This window comes from Poeciliopsis prolifica, unplaced genomic scaffold (genome assembly GCF_027474105.1).
Source record: "Poeciliopsis prolifica strain line A6 unplaced genomic scaffold, Auburn_PproV2 SCAFFOLD027, whole genome shotgun sequence".
Lineage (NCBI taxonomy): Eukaryota > Metazoa > Chordata > Actinopteri > Cyprinodontiformes > Poeciliidae > Poeciliopsis > Poeciliopsis prolifica.
In genome coordinates this window covers 2,502,047-2,526,285 of record NW_026562402.1, presented here as the reverse complement: position 1 = coordinate 2,526,285, position 24,239 = coordinate 2,502,047, and the positions used below count along the sequence as shown (strand labels likewise).

The window sequence follows — 24,239 nt, the reverse complement described above, 5'->3', positions numbered from 1 at the left end:
GTTTATGATTGAATGATTTTTGTTTCACTTGAAGTTTTCTAACTTCAACTCTAAATGGAAAGTTTCTGTATCTGTGTAGGAAAAATCAAATATTACAATATTTGACTATTTAGATCATGCTAAGAATTGATCAACCTTCTTTAACCTTGTGCTGCAGAACTTCAAGATGAAATCAATTATCCATCATCTTGCATGAATGCAGTAAATACACAGAAAGCAAACAAAATGGATTTTGGATTCGCGTTCGACTTCTTCCTGATCTGACATGAACGTCTTTATCTTGACTAAGTCACACACTTTAAAATCTTTATAACATCTTATTTTTTTTCTCTCGTTTCCTGATGCCTTCTGATAACACGAAGCAGGATGCTGATCATTTTTTAACCCCTCACAAATATTCTATCCTCTATCAGAATATTAATAGTTTGACATTTCTCTGATGTAACGTGACATTTGACTCCCTCGATGGCTGCCGCTTCCACCGCTCTGCTGAAACGTCTTCAGGCTTTAAAACGGGACGCCTGTCTAGTGTCAGGAATACCACAGAAAACGACAAAATAAATACAAACCAATAGACCTGATCTAATGATATTTATTGTTGTTGTCATTTTATTAACAAAGAAAATGTTTAAATAATAAAAAGAAAATTACCTAATTTATTTAAATACAATCACAATAAAATATTAAGTTGGTGTGTTAATAAATTAATATTATTATTATTATTTTCAATACTTTTTATTCACCTATTAGTGTGAATAAAAAGTCAGTTTCTACCAATAAACATTATCAAAATCAAGTAAGGGTATTGATCTACAAAATAATTGACCTGATAACAGAACCAGGAAAATCAATAAAAACACAAGCAGAAAAAAAATTAATTAAAATGAATATATTGAAAAACACACAGAACATAATGAATTGGTGTCACAATGAAAATAATATTTTTTAAAAAATATAATTGACTAAAATTGTCAATTAATTGATTAAAAATTATCATTTAAAAATGATAAAAAATGTAAAAAATTGATTAATGAGAAATAATCAAAATGTTATTCCAAAACGCATTTTGGAATAACATTTTGATTACATCTTAATTTGTCAGGTTAAATGAAATGTTTAACACATGTATTATGTTGCATTTTGATTGTGGTGAAACAAATAAGAATAATTAAATAATCTTAATTTTAATATTATGTCGGTTTTTAGGTTTAGTGCTTAAACCTAAAAATTCAAAATTATGAATTTTTAGGTTTAAGCTAGATACCCAATCAAAAGGATTTTTATTCCATCGTTCATAAGTTTATAATTATCATCTCTTTCATATCATATCTGTCAATATCTTAATTTAATCACACATTAAATCTTAATTTAATCACATATTAAAATTGTCTAAAACTTTTATCTAGACAAAAACAGAAGGATTTTTTTTATCTATTCTCTCTTCTTTTGAATACAAGATGAAAACTGCTTTTGTTTTAGAAGAAAAATTACCAATAATCCATAATTTGAGTATAAGCCACAAATTAGTAATTAGTAATAAAATAAATCTATATTGTTAATTCTTACACAAATAGTAAAAATGTTGTTAGCTGCAGAACAAAATATATATATATATATATATATACTAGGTAAATAAATTACAGCTCTGTATCTTTCCATTGATGTGACGTCTGTTTGTATTATTTTCATAAATGTTAATTAATGATATGTGTCCATGTGATGAATTTGTTAAACCCTTATAAGGTTTATGAGGCCTGGATTTTTCCACATTCTTGTCTCGAGTCATTTATCATCACAGTTATAATTGAAGTTATGACTGACATTTAGAATTTGTATACATTACATGACATTTGAGTTATGTTAAATTTGCCTGCACATTTTTGTGTAAAAACAACAACTAAAAAGGTTTGTACGTTTTTCTTCCAGGCTGCATCTCAGTGTTAAAAGAAGGTCCGTCTGCAGCTCTCAGGCATGTTGGCGGGCGTTTCCTCCTCCATATAAAGTGGAGCAGATCATCATCAGACCTCAGTCGCTTCGCTCTGTGGCGACGATGTGGTTCCTCCTTCTGCTCCTCCACACCTTCGCTCACATCGGGCCGGTGAGCTCAGCAGGCAAGTTACGCTTTTATCTTTACTTTTCATTTGTGACAGACGCTCCACTTGATCCTGAATTTCAAAGAGAATATTTATTTATTTTCACATTACACTGCAAAATCTCCAAAGGTGATTTTTTTTTGTCTGGTTCGAGAGGAGATATTATGAAATACGATAAAACTGACTTACAAGTAACTTTCCACCAAGCTGCTGGATAGGTTGCTTTAAGTCAATAATTCTTTAATATTTATAAAAAGTACAAGTTCCTTTGGTGGTTTATTTTACGTCTAACATTTTAAAAATGTTAGACGTAAAATAATCTGCCATTGGGGCTAATACTTTTTTATTAAGATCTTTGCACTGGAAACTAGACCAAAAATAGTCAAGGTTGTTTAATCTTTTTACCAGCAGAAATATTCTCTGTAAGAGTCATTTTAGAAAAAGAAAAACCTCTAATATTGGAATTTGCCAAAAATATATATGTCACGTAAAACAGAAAGGTGGTTTATGATGGTATTTTCTTAAGATGCTTTACTACACTAAAGTTTGTTTCATCTTGAAAAGCGGCTGGAAACAGCTTGGCTTTATAGTGTTTATCAAATATAATGTTTTAACCACATTATTAAACAGATAATGTTTTTGCTTAATCATATTACAATTAACAACAAAAGTTCTAATGTTTGCATGACAAATTATATGTTAGATTTTATTTATTTATTTATTTTATTTTTTTTTTTTTAAATATATTTTTAAAGTCATAATATACAGTATTATTAATACAGCATTAGGCAACAAGTCATTTTTGTCTATTTGAACAGAAACTTATACAGATGTGTAATTCTTTTTTTCATATTTTTTCCAACAATATGAGCTAAATGTTAAATATTTTAGGTTTATTTACTTATTTTTATTATTATTATCTCAGTTGATATTAAAACATGTTCATTCACAGGCAAACGTTTAGATTCACTCTAAACATCAGTGTGAATGTCTCATTCCTACCGATGGCCCCCATCATTAATATGAGGCATCAAATATGAATATTTAGTTCGATTTTAGTTATTCTGTCAAGAAGCGAGCTCAAATATTCAGCCAGAATTATATATGAAAAATATCATTGGCTACAAAAAGTTGGTTCTAAGGGATATTTGAGAAGAAGTGTCGTCGGGGTGCCATGGTTACGCACAACTCGCATAAAGAGACCTCGGTCCTCGACACGGCCGCATGTCTTCCCCTCTCTCATAACCCACTTTCCTGTTTAACTATTCTCAAACAAAGGCCTCATCTTATAAAATTAAAATTCTAAAATTCTTATCTGAGCTCGATATACACGTGTGTATAATTTTTGACTGTGCATATTACAGATGGTACAAAATAAATTCAAACTTGTGTACAGGGTGCCTTTTTTATTGATTACAACAATTTCTTGTATGTTAATTTCACAGAAAAAAAAAATAAAAAAGCTTTACATTAAGCCTAAACCGATTGAACTTATTTCCCATAATGAAAATGTGGAAACATTTGATGCATTATACTTTGAATATGAGAGTTTATTGCTTCAAAATGCTATTATTTATTGCAGATATTTTAATTTAAAATAAGCAATGAAATATCTAGTAATGAAACCTAAAACTTGCCAGCATAATAGACACAGTTTATTAACTTCTTACTTTTTTTATTTCATGTTTTTATTATTTGTTTTTTTGCGTGTCACTGAAAAATAGTCAAGTTCTAAAGTTTCAGTGAACACAAATAAATTATTGTCCATAAAAAATAGTGTTGAAGGAAATAAGTGGTATTTAATTAGTGTAGGGCTTTTGAAGTGTGGAATTTTTATGGACGATTTAAAAAAAAACAACACACAAATTAAATGAGAAAAATATTTTAATTCTCATATATTTATAATAAACGAGTTTTGTGTATAAATTTCTCCGCTCTTTGCTAATCCATACATCCATGTATCTACCTTCTTTACGAATAATTTTCAATATTCAAATGACATTTTTTGCTTCAAACAAAATATTTTGTTAGGAAGATAAATTATCACCTCAAGACTAAATATTTAGTTAGCAAACTAAATATTTCACTTCAAACTACACATTTAGTTAGCTTTAAGCTGAATATTTAGTGAGTAAATTAATTTTTAAACTCCAATCTAAGTATTTAGCTCAGCATTAACTATTTAGCTAATTAGCCAATTCAGTTGCCAATAAGAAGAAGTGTGCTGTCACAATAAAAGCTGGATGTTGTGAACTTCTCCTGCTGCAGTGCTGAAGTCAAGTGACTTCAGCATCATGTCTACATGTTAGTAAATGTCTGAACTGCCAGTGAAATGTCGTTAGTTTTAAACTAGTAGAGAGGAGAAGAAGTGATTACAAAGACATGATGTGAAGCAATTCAGTCTCACTAAAAAACAGCTTTTATTTTGGTAGTCCATTCCCAATAATTTGTACATTACCTTAATATTTAGCTCTGAATTAAAACTTTTGCTAGAAGCTAAATATTTAGCTAAATATTTAGACTGTTTATTTGTTAATTTTTGACTGAAAGTTTGTCATTGGCAGCCCTCATGCATGTTCTCCTCACATGCATGAGGAGAACATGGAAACCCCATCACAAAAACCCCTTGATGTGCTTGAACATGGTTACTACTCTGACTTGACTGGTGCAAAACAAAGATTGCTTTTAAACAGGATGCTGAGGTGTGATTCTGCCTCTCAGAAAAAAAAAATGCTTTTCTGCTTCATTAACCTCTCATTCTCAAACCAGATCCAAAACAAGGAAAGATCATCCTACGGAGCGAAAACAACAACCCCTGTGAAGGACGCGTGGAGGTTTATTATGGGAACGAAATGGGATATGTTGGAGATAAAAATTGGAACAGCAATACTGAGAAAGTGGTGTGCAGAACCACTCACTGTGGCCAACCAGTGAGAACATCAAACGTGTACAGGTCCCTCCACAGCCCAGTCTGGCTGAATGAACTGGAATGCAAAGGGGACGAAAGAAGTCTGTGGGACTGTGACGGTTGGCCCGGTCCAAACGTCAGCTTTTACAGAAAGCCCACTGTGAAAAAAATCACATGTTCATGTAAGTCTTTGATAATTCACATTACACATACTCATGAACAACATGACCAAATCTGTTTCAAAAGGCTGAAAGTGTTTTTAACCTTTTTTTTTTTTAGCTAAGATCAGCTTCCGCTTGGAACAACATGAGTGTGAAGGAGCGGTCAAGTACGTGATTCAGTCACCTGACTCAGTCCCTGGAAGGGAAGAAACTGGTTACATCTGCAGTGATGGGTTTGGTAAGAGCTCACCTCACAGATCCAAATTGGCATGTTCTGGCTGGGAGGGTCCAGGTCTTATCTGCTGTGGAGGGAGTTAATGTCATACTGTATTCTCATTTATTTCTATTGCGATTCACATTATTGAATCGCAATATCGTCACATATTATCACCTTTCTAAAATAATGGTGACGATATGTGTCCATTATGTTTCTTTCTGGGTGGGCTGTTTTTTTTTTTGTAGATATTATTTCTTGACATCATATAAGCCATACTCTCAGCAAATCGTTATCCCAAATAGTTATTAAACTAACTGACTCACCATTCAAGACCAAACCTCATCACTGCCTGAAACAAAATACATACTTTTATGTTAACAAGTAGAAATGTTTCTCTGATCAGAAGCAACAAGCAATATCATGAAAAGTTACAGTGAAATTATTTCATTATGTACATATCAGAGACTGCATTGTGATTCCAAACACTTCTTAATAATTTTTACATTTGGAGAAAAAAAGTGAAATGATCAGTTTAACTACCGAACATTTTCCTGCAACATTTTTGCCGTGGAGTTTTTGACAGATGTGATTTTGTGTCTTGAATATTTTGTTTGCACTCTTCTTCTGCTCTGGCTCTTGAAATGATGCTCTATGCTCACTCAGAAATGAATAACGTTTGAACTTTTAATCCATCTTTCTGTAACTATTTTTATGAATGCAGAAGAAGATGATGCCATCCGTTTGTGTAACAGCATTTCTGACTGTAAGGGGTCCGGAAAAAGGGTGACATCTCAGTGGATGAGGACTGCAGAATTCATGACTTCGCAGAAGAGGGCAAAGATAAAATGTGCAGGCATTCAGAACGTAAAACATCTGTGGCAATGTGTAGAATCACTGTCCTCAAAATGCAATTTGCCTGCAGCAGTCAGTTGTAAAGGTAAACATTGTGCGATGCTGACATCATCTGTGCAACTGTTGTGAGACTGAAGTGGCTGTAAATCCTGTGACTGGTTTTCAGGCCACAAAAGATTACAGCTGAGAGGAAAGAAGTCCAACGTTTGCTCTGGGCGACTGGAAATGGAGGAGAATGACAAGTGGAAACCCATAAAGAACAATAAAACGATTCCTGACTTGTGTAAGAAACTGCACTGCGGTGTCCCTCAACCCTCTGAACAGAACGCCACAAACAATCATGTGAATTGCTCAGGTAATCCAGTCCATATTTCACAAAATACATTTATTTATGATTTTGTGATCAGTCTCTTCATTTCTTTACTTGTTGAAAATATTAAATCATAAGAGCTGCTTTTTGCACTTATTTCTTTGTTTTTTCCTCTTTAAATGTATTTTTCCTTCTGAACACAGACCAGGTGAAAGTTGTTCTGACAGATGACAGTGACAGAGAAAGCAAGTGTTACGGTCACATCAAAATACAAAAGAAAAATGATAAATATCATGTTTGTGGTGATGACTGGACTGAGAAAGAATATGAAATGGTCTGCAAAGAACTGGAATGTGGGAAGGTGAGTCTTCAGGGTTAACTTGCTGGTCTCTGTCATCATTAGGTTTGATATAGTGAAGCCCAAACTTATTCATAACCCTGGTAGATTAAAGCTGACTGTGATATTTGGTTGTGTTCAGCACATTTCTTTCAACTGAAACCAATATTATCGCTTTAGAGCGACTCAGTTTTGTTGTCATTGAATAAGACTTTGGTAAGTATCAGCAGAGTTAACATGTTCTTTGAGACATTACATGTCATTAAATCAACATCTTTGTCTGTTCTGTTCATTAAAAGCACATTTCTTTCAGGTGATTAGAAAGGACATGAAAAACATGAACATAAACGGGATATTGAACCATGTAAAATGCACAGGCAGTGAGTCATCCCTGTGGTACTGCAGAGCTGAACATCGCCACCAACAGTGCAAATCTGCTCCCTATGTTGTCTGTGATGGTGGGACTTTGAAACAACATCACAATATCTCTGGCTGTCTAAAGATGGTTTTCAGTGCTTTAACCTTCTGTTTTTCTCGTGGTACAGGTAGTCTAGAAGTCAGACTGCAGGACGGCCCCGGAAAGTGTGCTGGTCGATTGGAAGTTAAGGATGAAGGCCAGTGGAAAACCGTCAGTAAGACAGGCTGGGATGATAGTTATACACAACGCGCCTGCAGGCTGTTGGACTGCGGGAATGAAGGAAAAGACAAATCTGATTCTGATGAATTCAGCCAAGGCACTTTTGATGATATGCTAACTTTCAGTTGCAAACAGGAAGATAAAAACTTGACTGACTGTAAAACCACTAGAACCAACAATCAAAATAAGAAAGAGAAAGCAGTGAAACTGATTTGCAATGGTGAGTTTTATTTTTGTTTTGGGGTGGCGGGGGGGTTTGTTTGCTATTTTTACACTTTAACACAATTACTACCAGAAACACGCCCAGATATTTCTGGTAGTGATAGTAGAATGTGGAATATCCACAGAAGCCCAGCAGAAAGCTAAAGACACAACCACACAAATGTGTGTGAGAATAACTAAGGGACCATTTGAGCCCCAGTTTAATTTCACTTACGGGGCCCAATTCAAATTCTTCTCCAGCACCACAGCTGATATTTTTGATTCTTGATCATTTTTTTACTTTTACAATGACATCAATTATGATGTAGTTACTTAATTCATCCAATTTACCAGAGAAAATAGGCCAATATCTCTTTAAAACTGCAGTATGTAACTTAAATATGTTTTTTACATAATTGTACAGATGATCAGTATGTCGTAACAGTGTAACAGGAGACAGATCATCCTCTGCCTTCTCCCAGTACTAATCAGAGAAATACACCAGAAACCAAGAGGAGGGTCTTAGTGCTGTCAATGTCATGCAGGTTACTAACAGACTCCCTCTAAAACAGACTCTGCTGTGAAACTGAAAGGTGCAACAACGAAGTATTAGTTTCAGTGAGAAAAATATTTTTATTACTGTTATTATTAGAATATTTGTGTGACAAAGGTTGAACTTCATTAAGTGCACTGCTACCAAGATATAATGTACAGGTGTTTCTTTGTGACATATTAGGATTGCAATTATAAGAGCAGTATTTTATTAAACTGAGCTTCATGTCATGCCATAAATATATTTCCTCATCAAAAAAATAACTGGAGTGTAGCTTTGATTCCTTCATGCATGTCAGTCTCTCATGGCAACCATCCAGCTGGGCAAAATGTCTAGATGAACCTTTGAGATGCAGCTCAGATGCCTCACAGAGCAGCCCTCCCCTGCAGCTTCCCCACTCAGCTCCTTCAGACTAGCCGGCAGCAATTAGCAAATACCAGGCGGAAATGCATCTGCTAAGCTCAGTGTCTGATAAAAACGTTACTAAAGGTGTTGTGACGACTTCATGAAGGCAGAGTTTCAGAAAGAGCCCAAGATTTTAAAGAGACAGAGGCCCAATTTCAAGGTGTTAAGTCAGGAAGTAGAATTTTGTTGGGTATTTTTGATAAATGAAATTTTTTTTATAAAAAATAGAGAATAATGCCCATTTGAGAAAACTACAATTTAATTCATTGATATGATGAGAAATGTGTTTTTATTTGAGAAAACTAATCAAATGATTAGCTTTAACAAAGGCAATTTCAGTTAAATATTTCCCAGGTTTGATCTGAATAAAGCTGCAGCACCTCCTTCATGGCTCTTGTCTTTGCTTTGCACAGAAAACAAGCTGCTATTTCTGGACGGACCCAAGTCATGTTCAGGCGATGTGGCGATCGAGTACAAAGAAAAACTCCATTGGCTCTCGGGGTCAAACGAAACATGGAATAAAGAGTTAGCCAACAAAGTGTGCCAGCAGATGCACTGTGGGAACGCGTCAAGCTTCAATCAGAGCGTTAAAGACAAAAATCCCATATGGACCGAGTCATTTAGCTGCTCATCTGATCACAAGTCAATCTTTGACTGCAACAAAAATCAAATTAACTCAAATGATTCAACTATTGCTCATGTGGAATGTGAAGGTAATGAACACAATCCAAATCCTATGTATTTAAGTATACACTGCATTTGTTTTTTGGTGAAACTTTAAAAAAAAAAAAAAAAAAAAAAAACTAAGCTTTTATTCTTTGTGTTGCACACTACAATAGGAAAAATTACAGTGACTTTGCAGCATGGGTGCTGGGGAACGGTCCAGATTTCTACAGGAGATGAAGCCGGTCATGTAAGCGGAAAGCATTGGTCAGATACGCTGTCCAAGGCGCTGTGTCAAGAACGCGGCTGTGGGACTGAGATTCTAACACCCATAAGAAAGCTTGTCACAAGCAATGAAATTAAGTTCAAAAGTCTGTTTAAAATGAATAACAGCATCAATATGACACAGTATAGCATTATTAAAATGGAGACGAATCCAGAAGGAATCTGGATTCCTTCTGGAAGGAATCCAGAATCCAGAAGAAATCCTGAAACCAGGGATCCTGCCTATGTTGTTTGCAAAGGTATTGGCTTTTTTTTATTTTTTTGTAAAGTATATATAGACATTGTATTACTATGTTAAAACTTTTGTATTATTTTTTGTTTTAGAAAAATTGAAACAAAAATGCCCGTTTTTCTTTCAGGCAGCGTTAAGGCAAGATTTAATGATCATGATAATGAGCGTCACAAATGTTCTGGAAACGTTGAGGTTGAGGTTGAAGGCCAGTGGTTACCAGTAAGCAAAGCGACTCTCAACAACAGGGAAACTCAAAAAACCATCTGTGCAGAGCTGAAATGCGGCGACGGTCTGGACACAAAGGCCTACTTTGGGCCCAGACCAAATGTAAATCATGTCGTCACAGTAGAGGGATGTTCACAAAACACAACAGCCAAATGTAAAGTTATCAATGCCAACAAGTTTGAAAGCACCAGCCAGACATCAGAGCTAGGAGGCCTCCGCTGCTCCAGTTAGTGTGATTCTTATTTGTTTCAAAACATTTCTATTTAAAGTTTTTTTTAGTCACGCTCTCATATGACTCCTGCCGTTTGTCTTAGACTGGAAGACTTTGGCACTGGAAGACTTTGGCACTGAGGACGTGTGTAAAGGAGACCTGGTCATTTACTCCAACAAAGAATCTGAGCTCCAAAGACAATTTGTCTCCGGACAAAATTTGACACAAGACGAAGGGCAAAAGCTATGTGAGGCTATGAAGTGCGGGAAGTACATAAAATATACAAACTCAACTGAACTCAGGGGTGACAATTGGTATGAAGGAAGTTTTAAATGCAAAAATATCTGGGATTGTGAGTCACAGAAACAGCAACGAGACCAGAACGAAACCAAAAAACTCTTCATTGAATGCGACGGTAAGATTTGTTTTGTGGTGGATTATTCTGTAATAATTGCAGCCTCACTGACAGAAATGTAGCTATGATGGAAACAGAGGCTACAAATAATTTGATGCTACAGCAAACTTGTTTACTGCAGATTTTTCCTGAAAATAAAATGTAGTTGGTGAAAAACAAAAATGTTATTTTTAGGAAAAACCTGCAGTCAAATTTTAATGTCCCTATTGAAACTACAGTTCCCCTTCAGTTCAGTGTAAACTTCATTTGTAATACTTCCTTTGCTTCTAAGAAGTAAATGGCTAATGGTTATTTGGCTTAGTTAGATATTTTTTCTACCTTTACTTGTTTGTCGATATTTAATATTTCTGATCAAGCAAATTTTAAAAATTAGGCCAAAATAACCTAAGTTATTACAAAGGGTATTTTTCAAAGGATGGTTTTTACTTATTAATCTTTTAGATCTGGGTGTTCAGTTGACACTGTTGATGCTTTCCTGTCTGCTCTTCAATATCAGTCTGACTTATTTTTGCTTTTGCTTACAGCTAAACCAAAAGTGAACCTTTCAGCGAATGGAGAGCTGACAATAGAGAATGTTCCGGTCTGCAACAGTCACTGGGAGGAGGATTATTCACACATGGTTTGCCAACAGCTGGGAAAAGGCAATGCCATTCCTAGTCTGAGCAAAAAGGAACGTAAAACTCTTGAGCTTTCCTACCATGTCCACTGTGATAAGCACAATTACCTCATTGGTCAGTGCCAACGAACCAAAGGGAAGTGCACCGAAGGGTCCGTATCTATCTACTGCAGCCGTAAGTGTTCATCCACCCAATTTATTTATTAACTTTTCCTCTCTGAGAATTTACTTCTATACTTAATGACATGTGAAGTACTTGCTTTGTGTTCTTAATCCACTGGAAAAGTCCATTTTAAATGACTTACAGCAAAACCTGAGAAGATATTTATTCGTTATTCATTGTAATATTTATGTACTAACACATTCAGCTGAGATTATCTGATGGACCAGATTATTTTTGCCACATTCTGCACAATCGCATGTCATGCTTTTTTTTTTTTTACATTTTTTGCTAGACAGAACTCAAGACTTTCTGTCATGTCTAATGCAACATGACATTAGACGCTGTTTAAATTTTTTCTTGTTTTTGACTTTATGTGTTTTTGAATTGCAGGTGACGTGGAGTTTAAAACAACAGAAACATGTGGTGGTGTGCTACGTATCAAATATCAGAAAACCCCAGAAGAAAGTGTGAACGTGTGCCCCTCCAACATTCCAGACCATTTATCAAATAAGTTGTGCAACAAATTAAATTGTAGAGGTTTTGATCCAAAGAAAAACAGCAGAAAGAAGGTAAATCTTTTCATTTCAAAGTGTTTATCTTATTAAGATTGGGAAAACTTTGTAAGTTTAAAACTATAATAATTGAAGTTTTATTTTTTAGACGACCAAAGGGGAACAAAGTCTGAACTGCAGCAGCTCCTACAAAGACCTGCGCTATTGTGTCTTAAAGGAGACCTGTGAATCTTCTTCCTTTTTCTGTGAAGGTAACTACAGCAGAGGACAAACATTAACTGGTCACTTTTAGCATTGCATTCCATTGATCACGTTTTCTCTCAGTTGTGTTGCACAGATGGAAGAAAGGAAATAACAGCTCATGGCCTTCTTTCTGATTTCTGTTTTTATCTCAGATTACCAGGAGCAAGCACCACCACCTCCCCCACCAGAACCAACAAATCCAATTCCAATTATTGTTGGCGTGCTCATTGTTCTTATCCTGGTTGCATTGATTGTGATATTTGTGCGATACCGCATTAAGAGGAGAAACAGGAAAGCCATGATGCCACGTAAGTACAACTGTGCTGCTCTGTCTGAGCCCAAGTCAGAGTTTGAACCATCGGAGAATAAAGTGTGCTGCAGTATGTTTCCTCTAGAGGGCAGTCTGTCTCCATGCTTCCTGAAATCGGAGCTCGGCGTTTTCTATGTCCAAGAAAACAATGCAGCGTTCTCACTGTTGTCAAATAAGCACAGTAAAGGTTTCTGTGGGTTACATTCACCATAAACCAACTCTACGTTAATAGAAACAGAGGCAGCCATCTGCTGTTAGAAACAAAAGTGCTCATTAAACAAGAGTGTCTGAAATGTCTTCTCATGAGTTCTCCTTCTATACAGGGAACTGCGAGTTGACATTGCAGATACAATTAAAATTAAAACCTGAAGAGAAGAAATATGGCATTTATTTAGTAACAACCGACCCTGGGCTGGTCAAAAACAACTGAGATGGCCTTTATTTTGAAAATCAAACATGTACTGGATGAAGTGAGAATTATTTAGCTTTTCTGTGAATCAGTCTCAGGGTTATGCTAAGAACAAGTCATAATTATCAGAACAGTTTTAACCTAATACGAGAATAAAGTCGTGAAAATATGAGATTAAATAAGATAATAAAGTCGTTTAGGGATAAAGTTTATTTCAAAAATATTATGGTTTTATTCTTGTATAATTAAGATTTTATTTTCCTAAGAATGTTTTCTTGTGGTATTATGATTTTATCATCAAATTACCATGACTTTAATTTCAAAAGATTTTGACATATTGTTGATAACTGCTATGCCTCTGTGTTGCGTGTTGTCAAGCTGCTACCTCAGCTCGTCCAGTCCCCGATGATTTGACTAGACTCCACAGTCCCTCTGCAGGATGTCACCTCGATGGTTTTCTGTCAGATTAAGGCCCAGGGCTTGTTGTGCTGAAACCAGCTGTGCTTGGAGTCATTAATTGTGTTTCCATCAACACTTTTTTTAATGCGCATTTTGAAATATTTCATTAGAAGCTGTTGATGGAAACAACAAACTTCCAACTAACTTTCTCAATCTCGTAAAAATGTTTGAGGTGGTTTCTGGCTTTTCTGAAAAAGTGCGCTAAAGTAGAAATGCACTTTTTCTACTTTAGCGCAAATACATCATTTGGCAAATACATTTGCCAAATAATTTCTGATGTAGTGAACGCTGCCCACCTACAGGCGGGACTGTGTCGCGAGACTCAGAAACATTTCATGGCCTAAGCAACCAGCCCCAGTTTTGAGTTATCCATTCTAGTTTGTGATGTCATTGATTACAGCCACTAAACAATAACATGCAAACTGACAAAGTTACTCATTAGTTGATTCGCTCCATATCAGTGGATGGGAATGCAGCTGACACGTTTTTCTTTTTTGCGACATTTTAAAGGTTCACTCAAAACTCACCTCAAAATTGGATGGAAATGTAACTTCTGCTGTAACTTTTACTTTTATTCTTCAGAATGAGGCAACATGCTTTTTCTGTAGCTTAAATTCAGTGCTTGTTGGTGTTAGATAAACTGTCTGAATCCAAAACAACAATTTTGCTTTCATCTTTTCAAAAATGATATCTAATGTCTGTTTGGGAGTTTTTGTATTTCTCAAAAACAATGTTTGGACCCTTCTTTTAAAGTTCAAATTGGTCTTTTAGTTTTGCCAACATTCTTTTTCTTTGGTGTGAGAGTTACAGGTCATAGGTCACAGGTCACATTCAGAGTCATTTTTCAACAGTGGAACTTAATGAAAGCAGGTTGCTGATGTTAGACTGTGATCATTTTGAACTCGGGTGTAAATTTGAGTCTTCTGACAGGCATTTTCATTTATGTTTTTGTTTTTAACGTTTTAAAATCCATCAGTACATTTCTAATTTGTTTCTGAAGCAGCAGATATGGAAGAAGCGGACTGGGATAGTGGAGAGTACGAAGACGTCGACAAATCAGATGAAATGGGAAGCTTTAACCGTAAGTACAACTAAACAGTTCATTCCAACAAATTTTAATGAATTAATTTTTTTATTTTAACACAAAGATAAATAGCTCATGAATGGCCACTAATATTCAACGGCCAGACATTTTGCTTCCTCTGAGTTCTGAGGTTTTCATGTAGGATTCAGATCCGACTCAGACGTGGAGAGGGAGAGAGATGTGGAGAGCAACAGGTCCTATAACTATGACGATGTGGACGAGTTGACCGAGGCTCAGCCTCTCACATCTCAGGGCTCCACGGTCCGAGCCGCTGAAGACCAACATTGTGATGGGGTTGATAAGCCAAGCGATGGAAAGTTTTCATCCAGTTTCAATCATGATTTCAATATTCTGGGTTCACCTGGCTGACTGCTGGCTGTTTGTCTTTGAACAGACGGCGTGACCTACGAAGTGGAAGACTCACAGGAAAACTACGACGACATCGATGCCAGCCCTGAGAACGCCAAAACCACAGCTGAAGTCCATGATGGGCCCCAGTCAGCGCCTGATGCCGATGAAGAGGGACCTGAAGACCAGTTCCAGAAAAATGAAGAGTTCCTGGTGCCGGGTCAGGACGGGTGAGCCTGAACTGGGTCAAAATGCAAATCAAGCAGAATTCTGGTCAAAGACAAAATGGATGATCCCAAAACCTGTCTTCAGTTTAACATGAAAACTAATAATAATGCAGAAAGTGAATGTTGTAAAGTGAATGCATTTTTTGGGAAGAATTATCGACAAACTGAAACTTTTGTATCTTCAAATCATGTATAACATACCAGAAGATGCAAAACTGTTTAGTTTAGAGCTTTATTTACAATAAAGCATTAGAGCCAGGCTAAGATGTTTTTTAAAGTTAATATAAAGTATCAAGTCATGTTATTACCAGAATAAAGTCATTACAGTTGAAGAATGAAGAGGTAATTTTTTTGAGAACTTATACACCAAAAACAATAAGTTAAAAGGAGAAATGTTTGCACATTTTGTGCTTATTTGGTTTTACAAATAAGAAAATATTTCATTGTTTTGCGCATTAACGCTCACATGACTAGCTAACTGCATCATAACTCATTAAACATTTATCTTATAATGAATTCACTCTCATAACAATTGTGACCTTATTTTCAAGTTATTATGACTTTATTCTGGTAATTAAAAAATACATTGTCTGACACATTAGACTCTCTCTTACTTATTTAATATTGCTGAAAGCAATATTAAAATGTAAAACAAACATAATAAAAATTACATAAATAGAAAACAACAATATAGAACATAATACACAATAACAGTAAATACATTGATTTAATTTTATTGTGCATTTGCATGAGTTACATCTATTACCCCACAACATATTTATCTTTTGTTAAAATTAGTTCTTGTGCGATTTTTACTCAACTACATAAACTTACTGTAATAAATGCTAGGATATTTTTAAAAATATGCTTCTGAAATATTAGATTACTTATTATTTATTCTGGTTTTGATCACTTCTGTCATTTTGTCATGGTATTTTCTCTGCTTCATCATACTGGCTGTGAAGAGTGAGAGGTAGACTGAGAACCTGTTTTTGCTCATTGATAAGCCCTTCCTGTTAGTTTGTTCCTGTTTTGGAGATTCGCTGCATTCAGTGAGATTAGACTGTAAAAAAGAAACAGCTAGCCAGTTAAACTAGTTCCTTCTCACTGTATGGGCAAGTGCTATATTTAAGCTAACTGCTTGGGGTGCAGGCTCCATATTCATTAGTTAGTTAGTTAATTAATTAGTTAGTTAGTTACAGTTGTATCTTGTACTTTAATGAAGTTATTAGAGCGGGTCATATTTTATTTAATTTCAACTGTAAATACAATGTAAAAAACCAGCAAATATATTATGTTCCCTTCGTCATTTTTTTTCCTATTTCAAAGATTACTTAGATTTTTCCAAGTTGTGTTTTAGATAAGCTTTTAATTACAGCTGTAGAATTTATGTTTGTTAAAAAAATTTAAACTCATTGCAAACTTTCATCTGTATTGTAGTCTTGCTATGTGTTTTTAACAAATGTTTTAGGCTGAATCCTTTTATTATATTCCTCTTATGCAATATATCCACTTCATATATTTTGTCTTTGTAGTAAGCAAACCGTTTGACTGATAAACTGAAATAAAAGTCATATTCAGCACGTCTCAGCTCTTGATATGGACAGTTTTGTGCTTAAACAGAAAACAGTGGTTTTCTGCGCTCTAATCTTCGGGACCAGGTGGAGATCCTCAGATTCTGCAGCTGTCTTTGGAAACAGCTTAGATGTTGAGTATCAAACTGTATGTTTAGTGAATCTTATATAGTTTGATACACAGCACAATAAGCTGCTTTATCCAACAAACATCTTTATTTTTGCTATTATTGTTTCATGGTGAGTACAACTCAAACTAAAGCTGTTTTCAATTGTTGTTTTTTTATAAATCACAATTTTGTTTTGTGTTGAACCTTAAAGGGGCAGTATTATGTAAAATCAACTTTTTTGAGCTTTAGATCATGTTATAATGTTATGTTCGATTCTTTCACACATATTTGGGAAATGGCAACTCTTCAGCTGACCGTGCGTCGCCTTCCAGATGCAGCTTCTCCTCAGAGCTGCAGGTTTCTCGTTTTTGAGTTTCCGCCTCACAGAGCCAGCAGTCCCCCATTCAGATCCTTCAGACTAGCCAGAAGCAATTAGCCAACCTCTCGGTGGAGAGGCAATGAAGGTCCTATGTCAGAAAGAGCAGGAGTTTTTAAAGTGATAGAGGCCCAATTTTGCAGCACTAATTTTCAAATCCAATTTCTCTTTGGTCATATTTGTTTAACATCTAAAGTTAACACAATTACTTGATTGTGCTACAAAATGATACTTTGTGCCTAGAAAACACATAATACTGCCCCTGTAACTTTTTCAATAACCATTCTCGCCAGAGTTACATGAGAGCAGTTGCAGTCTTCAAATGTTTCCATGAGTAACATCATCTGCCAGCCAGTAACAGATCTGCAGGAGTCTGATATGTTTAGCGAGAGCAGAGCCAAGCGCCTCTGAGATCACTGAGGCCCTGATATATCCACAGGGACTCATTTGTATCCACCGGCCCACAAGTGATGTGTCAACGTCACGCCGGAGGCTTAGCGGTGGATCATGATATAGAATTAACTCTGCATTGTGCCTGAAGCCTAAATAGACACGGTGAAGACGTTCCAATTTCTTAAAAGACACTGTTTTTCATTTTCTCCTTGCTAGGAATCAGGGATAAATAACAAAGTGAAAGGTCAAAAACCTCCTGCTTTTGTAGTTGAATAAGACAGGAACCAGAGCCAGCCCAAGGTATGAGTTAATGAAGCAGCTGCCCAGGATGTCCTCAGCTGAATGAGGCCCCAAAGAAAGAGACCTGAGTACAATCTGACAGCCTGAGGAGGATCCAAGACACTGGGCTGAAGGTGAGGACATCAGAGACTTGGAGCTCATCACCAAAAAGTAAATAATCAAAAGCAGGAAGACTCCTGCTGTAAATTATACTTTTGTACAAATGATACACAAATAGCGAGACCTGAGGAAAACATGGCATTTTCTGAAAAAAACAAAAAACAAAGAATAAACAAACAAAGCATGCTTTGTTCTTTTGAGATGAACTGTTAGCATTTTATTCGAACTTAAAAAATGACATAAATTGCAATAATATGTCAATAAACATGCCAGGTCTCTGAAAGCTGTAAAATGACTGGAGCAGCACCGGTTAACTTTAACCTTTGAAAAGGTCTTAACTCTCATGTTTTTCCCTCAACTATATTTTATCCAAAGATTTTATTTTCAATTATAATCACATAAATTCTGATTGAATTTGGTGAAATTTCTATTTCAAAAAACATTTAAATGCAACATTTGAATTGCTAATATAATATTTTATAAGCAGTTCAGTGCATTTTATATACAGATTTTTCCTTTCCAAATTGTCATGAAAAGAACAGTGCAAAAAATGTATCATTGTTTCAGAATTTTATCCATGGTGAACAGACAAGGTGCTGCTCTTGTCTTTATTTGCATAACGCTTTGGTTAAATGCCTAAAATGTTCCTGGACCTTACAAGTTGATTCGGTATTTTTCTTGGCAAAATAGCAAGTTTGCCTTTTGGTTGGTACATGTAAATAAAAGCCAGAAGATACCCATCGACACATTTTAAATATATTTTAGCCCCTTAACTGGTGGCGAAAAAAGGAGAATTTTCAAACAAACTAGATTTGTCCCATGGATGGGATACTGCAGTTAAATGGTTAGTACAAATCCAACAAGGTGCTTGTCAAGCACAAGCCAAAGCTGGATTTCTTTACAACCAAACATCCACTATGCTTAAAGTACATGCACTTAAACACCTTCTGTCATTTCTGCTCATACACATTAAACTGCTTATCTAGTGTGAAACATCAGAGCGACAAGTGAGAAGTTGAACTGATCTTTGCTTGGTGGGGGATCATGTGATGATGAGGTGCTGCGGTTATGATTTGTTTCCAGGAAATGTTACATATCTGCCACATCTGATGTTTATTATGATAAACAGGAAAGCCCAATCTTTAACACATCTGAAAAAAAAACAACAAAAAAAAAACAGAAAATGCTTGAAAAATGTAAAATGATGTGTAATGAGGTTATTTTCCAGTGGAGGTAATAAGGTTACAGTATAAATGTATATGTATCACATTTTTATGCATGTTGTTATGTGTAATGACATGTTGTAATCTTTTAATCCATGCTTGGTGTGTGAAGGTCAGCCCAGATCATCAGATCATCTGTGAGTCAACTGACCAGAGTTGCTTCACAGGTGAATTCATATTGGCTGTGTATGTGTGCGAATGGCAGGCCTGTATGCCAGAGGTCAGAGGTCAGCTGAAACGACTCTGGAACAGTAATGTCTTATATAATCATTTAAAGCATGTAGAGGACAAACAAACAGGTTCAGGCTCTTGGACAAATGAGCTTCTACCCAGCTGATGCAGGAGATCCATCAGTGGAGCGTCATCTGCAACAGGCGTCAGTGATGGAGGTGAAAGCGATCATTTCAAGTCTGGCTCTTGGGGTAACGAGTCCACATGAAAGTTACATAACATGATATGACAACCAGCATATGAGGAGCCCATTTCAGCAATAACAAATGTTTTTTTTTTTCTTTTTTAACAGCTTTCATAAGCTGATCTGATGATCAGTCTCTAATATTCATGTATATTTTTTTCATGTATACACAGAACATAAATGTGACAGCATATGTGACTAACAATAGGTAATTTTAAAATGATTATTCCCCTTATATTTTTAAGTTATGTTAACTCTAGTAAGTCATTTGTTTATGACTGGAAACAACACAAATTAAAATATTATCTCCATCCTGATATCAGATTTCACTTTGGACTCTGGCTGGCTGCTTGAATGCTTTAAGACAGGAAACATTGGTTACAAATATATTTTGTAATTTTTTTATTAAGTGCTCTGGCTTTGAATGCTTTACAAGTTAGAACATTAATAGCAGTAAAAAAAACAAAAACAAACAAAAAACATTACTATTACAAAAAAATAAAATACATGTAAGATAATTGTCTATCAATTCTGTCACTATGTGGTTTTTTCCCCCTTGTAAACTTGTGAATTTATCACAGCCATATAAATGTAATCACAAAGAGCTAAAAATATTTTTTAGGCAGAGGAGTAAATCAAACCATGATAGCATATTTATTTAGTTTTTATATAAATCTACAATTTCTATATATAGAAAGCCTATAAACAAAAGATAAGGCTTTTAAAGCTTCACCTACATGCCTCTAATACATTAAACCATTTCCCATTCATCCCCCCACAATAAGATGGCAAGCAAAACTTAATACACATATTTATGATTTTGCATCATATTATCTTTCCAGGTAACATTCTGTAACATTCACATAGTCATTGTCTTCATCTTCATCTTCTTCAAGGCTTCGTTCTGCTGCTTTGAGATCTTCCACACTGATAGTGACTTTTCCTAAGTTAATGTCTGCGTCTTCATAATCATGATCATCATCACTTATTGACTCTTCGTCCATCTCCAGTTTCTTTACTAAGTGAATTGCAGCAATATTTTCATAGTCATCCTGATCATTCTCATTGTCTTTTGTGTTTAACTGCTGGAAAGACACTGAAACAAAACAAAGGGAGGGGAAATATGAATAAACACAATGATAGATAGCAAGAATCTTAATTTAACGCATCTCTTATTGAATACATACTTTGGTTCTGGCCAGACGGTTTGGGCCGTTTAGAGCAAAGTTTCCTCCTGTAGCCCAGACAGACTGCTAGAGACACCAGCAGGACCAGCAGCAGGATTCCACTGGAGACTGAGGAAACCATCAGCAGTGAAGAGGCTGGGAGAGAAAACACTTGGTCAGTCGATGGTGTTAAGAATTAAAAAGATGAAGTACTTGATTTAACTCGTTAATTAATTCTTTGTCCCGAATTCCTGTGTCTGTGTAAGTGTGCAGAGAGAAAAGAGCAATCATATGATGTCAGACTTCAGATATTCAGAGTTTTATCCAGAGAAAATCAATGCAAGAAGAATGTTACAATAATCATCTCACCTAGATCATCAAAAGTCCAAGACATTACAAAACAGAGACAAAGAACTGAGTAAAAAAAAGACAAAAGAATAACAGAAGATGCATCCTCCGGGAAACTCTCACTCAGCACAAAGAGATTCCAACTTCTGCTGTGAAACAAACCATTTTTTATAGACTGCATATTCTCCTCATTTAAATATATGCATTAGGAGGTGTGTTCTTTTCCTTTGTGTGGGCTGTCTTAATGTTAATTTTATTACCTCCTGCTAAAGAGCCCCAAAAGCAGATATACGGCAAACCCTTCTCGTACCAGCCGCTGTCCAGTTTGATATATGATTGCAGCTACAGCGCTATCTGTGCCTCAAAATGTTTCCACAAGAAAGTAGTTTGTATTTTTAACCAAGCTTGCACACAATGTAATGCTAAATAATGACTATAAGTTTGGATCTAATAAGTAACTAATTAAAAACATGCTTAAAGAAATATAGTTAATTCTAATATAGATAAAATTATTTATAAAAAGTTTTAAGATTCTAGTGAACTTTTGAACCATGCTCAGGAATTTGTTAATTGCCTGGCAGACAGGCTCCCTATGTAAAGAGATTCAAGGAGTCTAAGACTGCTTTCTGATTAGGAATTTCTGTAAGTTCTGAGAGTCATCAGCTGTCCCAGTTTGGATCTGTATCTAAGTTTATCTTAACCTAAAAGTTAACTTATGTACTATTGTGCTACTTTAAAATTCTTATTTCAACAATGGCCAGCTTTCATCATCTATCAGCCATCAGAGGAGACGTTGGTGCTTATTCAAGCATTGGAGCAACAAGCCCCTTAAATTTGGGAGCGATTTTGTTTGTGGTGTTTTTGGGGAATAGTCCCCCATTTTCCAGAAGAGCTATGGATTCAACATGTTGGGATGACACCAAACCTTTTATGACCTGTGTGATGCTGTGAGAGCCCTGGTGGAGCCAGCTGCACATTGTCCAAAAAGCAACAAAAAACTGTTTCCATTGCAGTTTTGCTAAATACTGTACATCTGCTTCAGTATGGCTGGAAAACCATGTCATATTAACACAGAAACTTTTACCAAAAAAAATCTGAATTTTTTTCTTCTGAATTGGTGTTTTCCATTCAGCAAATTTATTTTCATAATTTCAATTTGTGCAACTTTCTGTTCAATGGAAATACAGCTACTGTCAATGGTGATATTACAGCAGGCAGAACTAGAGATTGAAAAGCTCAAGGTGTTCAGGGTTTTTTTTGGGAGTGACAAGGACAGGTCAGCTCAGGAATGAGTGGGTCAGAGGGACAGCTTGAGTTACATGTGTTGGAGATAAAGGCAGAGAGGCCAGACTGAGATGTTTAGGTTCAGAGGAGATACAGTGATTACGTCCTCTTGTGCTGAGGGTGGAGCCAAAGCACAAAAGATTGTGAGGAAGAGCACAAAAGAGAGGCGGATAGGACTCTAAATGGTGGTGTAAAAGATCAGAAAACAGTAAAAAAAATAAAATAAAATAAAAATAAAAAACGGGCTGTGAGACTCCAAGAAACCAATTGAACCATTACCTAGAGGAGAACCTCCTCATGAAGACAGTGACCTCTAAAGTCAACAAAGTTTCTTGGTTGAGGAGGAAAATACTTTTTCACAATGTGAAAGTTCAATGTGTTCAGTGTTTTCCAGCACTGGTCCTCAAGGCTCACTGCCCTGCATGTTTTAGGTGTTTCCTTGCTTCGGCGCCAGAGATTTGACCTGACAGGTGTCTGCTGAACTGTAATCATCTGAATGAGGCGCAGTAAAGTGGGGAAACATGCAGGAAAGGTGTCTTGAGAATCAGGGTTAGGAAACACTGATGGTTTGTCTCCTCTAATAAATAGATATAGTTTTTGAAAACAATGCTTTTATTTTCTGTCTCCTTTAACTTTGTTTAATAATAATATTATCTTTCACAAGTTATAGAAAAGGTATTTAACTCAAGTCTATCAGACTTAAATATTCTTCTCTCAAATATACATAGTGACTTACATTTGATGATGAGACTAATGGGTTCTGCCTCATCAGAACCGAACCTCTGTGTAGCCATGGTAACCTCATACACACAGCTGTAGCTGCCCTGGTGTTCAAACTCAGCAGCTGGGAAGTTAAAGGAGGCTGAGTTGTTGACTGCTGGCCTGGTTTCTGTGATGTTGGATCCGGAGAAGATGAGAGAGAAATCTCCCTGAGGAAATCTGGGGTCAATGGAGCAAATGAAGGAGAAGCCGTAACCTTTGGTAACCTCTGCTCCTCCTGGACCCCAGACCAACCCTCCAACTGGGGATGTCAGGGAAATGATGGGTCTGGACAGATTCACTGGAGTAAACATGGACATGGAACAGAAGAATATTTTTCCACATAAAGGCATTTGAGAAGATGAATTATGGATTTTCCATAAATATTTCGTAGACTAAATATTCACTGTTTGCACAATTTATTTAATCTTACCTCTAAGACGAACAGAGTTACTGAAGGGAGAGGTCCATGTTTGGCTTGACACCCTTTGCTCATACTGACACTTAAATTCTCCATCATGATCCAGAGTCACTTTAGGGATGTTGAAGGTAGCAGAGGAAGAAACTGAATACTGAGTCATTCTGAATGATCCTGAAGTCTGTCGGAGGATAAATGTTCCACTTAAAGGCGTAGCAGCAATAGAACAAGTGATGCTGAGTGGTTGACCCCAGGTGACCTCATCAGAGCCTATTGAGATGCTGGGATTTGGAAGGTTCACTAAAAAACAGTAAGTTGTGAGAATAAAAGTTTATTTATTTCTGCAACTGAATGACTCTGAAAATAATCATCTTTTACTGTCAGTTTATTTATTTTTTGTGGTCTGAAGGCCCGATGGAGACAGTGCCTGGCAGCTGGGCTCTGAACTATGTGGAAGATTTTTATATCACTTTACAACAAATATCAACTTCCAAGATATAAAATGTTTCAATTGTCTTTTCAAAAAGGGGTTATGTTTTTTTGTTGTTTTTTTTTTCTTTTTTTACAACCATACAATCCAAAGGAGATTGTTTTTTTTTTTATATTAAAAATAAATTTGCTAATGTCAGTATATACTAATGGATGATCTGATTCACTGAGAGTGAAAATCAAATAGTGAATCCATTTTAAACAACTGA

The 24,239-nt window shown here is 35.8% G+C and overlaps 2 protein-coding genes across 4 annotated transcripts; one reads left to right on the top strand and one right to left on the bottom strand.

Annotated features, from left to right (window-relative positions):
- Positions 1-2,050: 2,050 nt before the first annotated feature.
- LOC129371606 (antigen WC1.1) lies at positions 2,051-16,649 on the top strand. Of its 3 annotated transcripts, none has more exons than XM_055048293.1 (18): positions 2,051-2,111; positions 4,863-5,183; positions 5,281-5,400; positions 6,101-6,316; positions 6,398-6,586; positions 6,745-6,902; positions 7,192-7,336; positions 7,424-7,735; positions 9,088-9,387; positions 9,514-9,861; positions 9,982-10,305; positions 10,394-10,705; positions 11,230-11,496; positions 11,875-12,053; positions 12,145-12,247; positions 12,392-12,547; positions 14,418-14,498; positions 14,896-16,649. In XM_055048293.1, the coding sequence occupies exons 1-18, from the start codon at positions 2,051-2,053 to the stop codon at positions 15,081-15,083; spliced, it is 3,780 nt and encodes a 1,259-aa protein (XP_054904268.1). In that variant the 3' UTR covers positions 15,084-16,649. The 3 variants fall into 3 exon arrangements, with proteins under 3 accessions (XP_054904268.1, XP_054904267.1, XP_054904266.1); XM_055048292.1 differs by lacking the exon at positions 14,896-16,649 and adding an exon at positions 14,644-14,875 and having other exon boundaries at positions 14,421-14,498; XM_055048291.1 differs by lacking the exon at positions 14,896-16,649 and adding an exon at positions 14,644-14,875.
- A 3,747-nt stretch (positions 16,650-20,396) lies between these two features.
- On the bottom strand, positions 20,397-23,782 carry LOC129371614 (uncharacterized). Its single transcript, XM_055048303.1, has 4 exons — positions 23,557-23,782; positions 23,101-23,424; positions 20,754-20,888; positions 20,397-20,662 (listed from the first exon to the last, which is right to left on the bottom strand). Exons 1-4 carry the CDS (start codon positions 23,702-23,704, stop codon positions 20,397-20,399), a joined length of 873 nt encoding a protein of 290 aa, XP_054904278.1. The 5' UTR covers positions 23,705-23,782.
- Positions 23,783-24,239: the final 457 nt, after the last annotated feature.